This window comes from Nicotiana attenuata, unplaced genomic scaffold (genome assembly GCF_001879085.1).
Source record: "Nicotiana attenuata strain UT unplaced genomic scaffold, NIATTr2, whole genome shotgun sequence".
NCBI classification, from domain to species: domain Eukaryota; kingdom Viridiplantae; phylum Streptophyta; class Magnoliopsida; order Solanales; family Solanaceae; genus Nicotiana; species Nicotiana attenuata.
The window spans coordinates 107872-112763 of record NW_017670738.1 but is presented as its reverse complement, the minus strand read 5'-3'; the positions used below and the strand labels follow the sequence as shown (position 1 = coordinate 112763).

At 35.1% G+C, this 4892-nt stretch overlaps 1 protein-coding gene and 1 long non-coding RNA gene across 2 annotated transcripts in view; both read left to right on the top strand.

Annotated features, from left to right (window-relative positions):
- Positions 1–875, top strand: part of LOC109242823 (tyrosine--tRNA ligase, chloroplastic/mitochondrial-like) — a gene marked incomplete in the record, with an annotated part of 2044 nt that extends 1169 nt beyond the window's left edge. The window contains 1 exon segment of the mRNA XM_019409683.1: positions 35–875. Coding sequence (XP_019265228.1) covers positions 35–439 — 405 coding nt within the window.
- A 740-nt stretch (positions 876–1615) lies between these two features.
- Positions 1616–3957, top strand: LOC109242821. Its single transcript, XR_002070438.1, has 3 exons — positions 1616–1961; positions 3644–3739; positions 3811–3957. It is a non-coding gene; the product is annotated as an uncharacterized LOC109242821 (long non-coding RNA).
- The last annotated feature ends 935 nt before the right edge of the window (positions 3958–4892 follow it).

Genomic DNA, 4892 nt, shown 5'->3' with positions numbered 1-4892 from the left:
GGTGGAGAGGGGATATGGGAAAAACCGGGATATGGTTCCTAACACAGCTCAACGTAGGCTGGCTGAAGAGGTTACACGGTTTGTTCATGGACAAGAGGGATTGGAAGAGGCTCTTAAGGCCACAGAGGCACTGAAGCCTGGAAATGCTGATACCAAATTGGATTGGAAAACGATTGAGGGTATTGCAGCTGATGTTCCGTCTTGCTCCATGAATTATGATCAGGTGTTGAACATACCGATTTTGGATCTTTATGTTTCCAGTGGTTTGCTTGAGAGCAAATCGGCTGCTCGACGAATGCTTAAGCAAGGAGGGCTTTACTTGAACAATGCCAAAGTTGATGGTGAGAGTAAGAAGATTGAGGCGGATGACATTGTCGATGACAAAGTTATCCTTTTATCTGCTGGGAAAAAGAATAAGATGGTTGTAAGAATATCATGACTTGCTTTGGTCTAATATTTGATTGCATTTTATTTGAAAATTCAAATTCAGCATTCCGAGTTAGACAACGCTCAAAATTTTACCTGGTATGCAAATGATAGGAAGAGAGGAAAGCAGCCAAGGGTTGAAAGGAAGTAAAGCAGGAAGATGTACATTATAATATTAAAATTATTACCCGATTAAAAGAAGTTGTTGAAATTATTTCCCTTCACTGTCGTATTGGCATTTTTTTGTACTTCTCAGAACAATAATTGTCTAGGTGGGAGAACAAGATGAGCTATGCAAATTTTATGAATTACTTTGGACTCTATGGATGTCTGATAAAGTTGTATCCACAAACTCCTGCTTGCATTTTCTTTTTCTTTTTCTTCTTTCTCTTTTGATGGGCATGATGTCCCATTGCAGTTAGAAGGTCTCTTTATTTATGCTTTAACTATAGGGACTTCTTCGGTCTTCCTCCAGCTTTATGCATTCAATTTTACTATCTTCCTTTATTTGACATGATCTTTGGAGCAAGTTGTATCACAAATTAATGAGCAACCTTGTTTAAGTTGGAAGCAACAACGACCAAGTAAAATCCCACAAGTGGGGTCTGGGGAGGATAATGTGTATGCAAACCTTACCCCGACCCCGATGGAAGCTAGGTGCAAATTATAATTGGCCTTGCAGTTTGCTTAGAAATCCTGGAAGACACATAATAATTATCTAGGTTGATTAGTCATACATGCTGGTTTGACGTCATGTGAATTGAAAAAGAGACTTATTGTTTTCTCTGTTCTTGGTTCACCGTTACAAAAGTATTGTTAGCTCTGAAGTCTGTCCAGTTATAAACATGTGCATTTACGTATTTTTGCCTAAACCTTGGAATAACTTGGATTAGTTTTTGTCTAATCACTGAGCCCAGCGTAGAATGTGTATTTTTTTGGGAAAGGGAAAATTGCATCAGCTAAGAGTTAGCTATTCTGGTGGCTGACATTTTGAGGATGGTAATTGTGCCAATATTAAATTTTGCTTCTATTTTTGCAAAAGAAGAACGTGAAGAACCAAAAATGTTACACGAATTAGGAAGAAGAAGAAACACAGACACTACAACAAAAATTACTTTTACCGACTAATATTTAGTGGCAATAAACTAACAGCCGCTAGTTATTCTTTAAGTAAAATCTTTACTGACAAATGATTGATAGCCAGCGATAAATCCTCTCGCTGGCAATTGAAATGCTTGGCCAGTAAAAGTTATGCCGGGAATCACCAATTTTTCATCTTCCCTCCAATCTTTTTCCCTGTTCCCTCCTTCAATTTTATGCATTAGAGAGATTTATTTTTTCAAATGCAGATTGCAATCTCTCTCGACTTATGCTTGCGCATTAGCCCAAAAATTACTCTCTACCTCGCTTTATCTCCCTCACTTCTCTCTCTACTCCTATAAACAAACCAAAATTCAACTAGCAAAAGGCTAGGGCTTCAAAACCACATAGAAGAACAATATCTATCTTCTTCTATCCTTATAGATTTTGTTCAAGTAAGTACTCGATGCCTCCATCCACCAATGGTACTCAATTTTTATTTGGCATTATTGTTTAATCGAAGAGTTTGAAGAATTTTTATCTCCCTTTTTCGATGTCTGATTTGGACAAAGAATTTGCTCAGTATGACTTTGCTTCTAGATTCTGAACAATTGATTTTCGGGGGCATTTTTTTTGAATTTTATGTTGAATTAGAACTGCAACGATTACCACGATGGCGAGAAACTTTGTGGTCCTTGCCAAAGGGGCGGCTGGAGTTGCAGAAACCCTATCGCTCCCCCCCCTCCCCCAATTTGNCCCCCGTTTGATTTTGCTTCTAGTATCCTTTTTGATGAACCTATAAGCTGGAAATCTTCATCCTGTTAACTCGACATCAGTACTTCTATTTAAATTGATTTTTCTTGATTTATTTTATGTGTGTGTTCTTCAAATAGTCAATTTTATTTTTATTTGGTATGTCTGGAACTTCACATATTTGTTTTGTCTATTATCTCTGATAGTCTAAAGAAATGTAAAATAAAATGTGTATTGGTTTCTTGATCGCTCTTACTAACCAAAAGTTAGCAAGCTATTTTGTTTTGTTCATTTCTTTGGATCCAGAGGACCCGAAGCATAACTATAGAAGTCATGGAATCTATATGTATTATAGTTAAAAGTCAACCTGAAGTGTCTGTCCGCGTGTTTGATCACTTTTTTATATTGCCATACTAGGCTTTAGTTTGCTCCCATCTGTGTATAAATACAAAAGAACTGTAACAATTTTTGGTACAATGTATCCCAATTAATTGCATCTGGATGTGGTCGTGGGATCTTACCTGGAGTTGGAAGGCACCCCTCCGGTGCATTTGAGATATATAAAATTGTTACTGTAATTTAGTTAACCTTTCATTTTACTGCTTGATTCCTGTGATGGCCGCCAATTTAATCTTAGAACACTCTTTGTCCTCTGCAAAGATCGGATGTTCTGAATATTAATTTTGAGGAGGTAGTTTTGGGCATATAACTCAAATATAGCATAAGAGACTTCATAAAGATTGTGTTACTAACAAATGATGTCTGAGACTTGAAGATGCTGAAGGACTAATTTATACAATAGAGAATGTGAAAAGATGATCAGATAGTTTATGTGTCATATTTAGATATCAGATTTGCTAATTTCTAATGCAAGCCTTATATAGCTTTGGCCTTATTCCTTTCTGTGCTCATAGATTAATATTTTCAAATGTGCATAGCTTTAACAAAAATTATTAAGTACATCAAAAAATATCAAAATATTAGTGAGCTTTATGATTGCTTAATTAATTAACTTTTATTTATTAATTAACTTAAATATCAGTGAATTTACTTTAAGTTGCTTAGCTTTATGGTATGCAGATCTTAGAGAAGCTCACTTTTAGTGGTCTCTTTATAGTATTCATATTCCTATAATCAAAAGGCAAAGAAGAAAAGCCAGCAATCTAGCTTTTACAAGTTTATGAATTTTTTTCATTTGGACAAAAGAATCGTGTCTAATTCAATTAATTTTTTAGGTAAATTATGCTACATGCTTAGGCTATAAGGCTAAGTGGTCAATTTTGCTTGGCCACTTTATGTATTGATTTCTTATTAGTGAATGCAACTCCTGACAATTTTTCTGGACACTTCTTATGTAATTATTTGCATTTCTTTCGTTTCTCAGGATTATATGTTGGTTGATCCTTTTATCAATAGAGTTGTTGAGTTCCATGATAGGCATAGAGACATGAGGCTCGATGTTGATAACATGTCCTATGAGGTAATATAGTTCATTTATGCTGTCACTAAATTTCGAGATGCGAGTCTCACTGATTGCTTCGTCTATATTAGGAACTATTGGCATTGGAAGAACGTATAGGAAATGTAAACACAGTCTTGAGTGAAGAAACCATTTCGGTCCATATAAAACAGCGGAAGCACGGGTCTGTATATGGACGATCCTCATCAAACTTGGAGCCATGCTGTATATGTCAGGTAAGAATCTTATCTGATGTTTCTACATAACCTGATATTACTTTTTGGCAGATTTTTTAGCTAAAGTTTGTTCTATTTCTTGTATACAAGTTTAGCTATGTAATAGTGTGTAATAGTGTGTTTCCCACTATAGCTGTAGCAGTCTAGCTATGTAATAGTGTGTTTCCTACTATATTATAAGTTTAAGACATGTGTTTCTTCCGGTTACAAAAATGAGTTGGCTAGTACTTGATTTGTAATAACTTTATATTAGATGAAAGTTAAAATGAAAGAAATTCACAGTATGTGGTTCTAAGTAGTTCTGCAAGTATATATCTAAAACAGCAGTAGGCCACTTACCACTATTTGATTTGCCAGCATCATATGTTAAAGGAGGGTTTGACAAACATATCTAACTAGTGGCTTTAGTTCCCCTTGTTTAGTTATAAGTTCAAGCACGTAAATGATGTACTTCAGCAGTATGCTATAAACTAAGATTAGTAAATTTCTTTTACTTGACAATCCTCCAGTAAGACACATTTCAAATATGCAATCCGTATTCACGCGATGTAGGTATATGGCTCTTGTTTATCTCTGCACTGTCCACATCCTCCAAACTATTTTTAGCATATGTACTTTCTATATTAGACTAACGCATCAGATTCTCCTCTGCTTAGCTTCAAATATGTTCTGATGTTCTACATTATTTGTTTGGTTTGATTGCTCAATCAGAGTGTGACAACTTAACTTGTCATGACTCCTGAATAGAATTGGGATTGAGTTGTTTTCTTATCATTGAGTTTCTAGTTTCTTTAATTACAAAAACTTGATCTCTCTAAGCTCTCAATGAATCCATGATATGATTACATAATAGAATGTATATATTAGACTTCTGCAATATAGTATATGTATTATTTTGGAAATTTTCTAACTTTTGAAGCACAAAAGACCAGGATTTG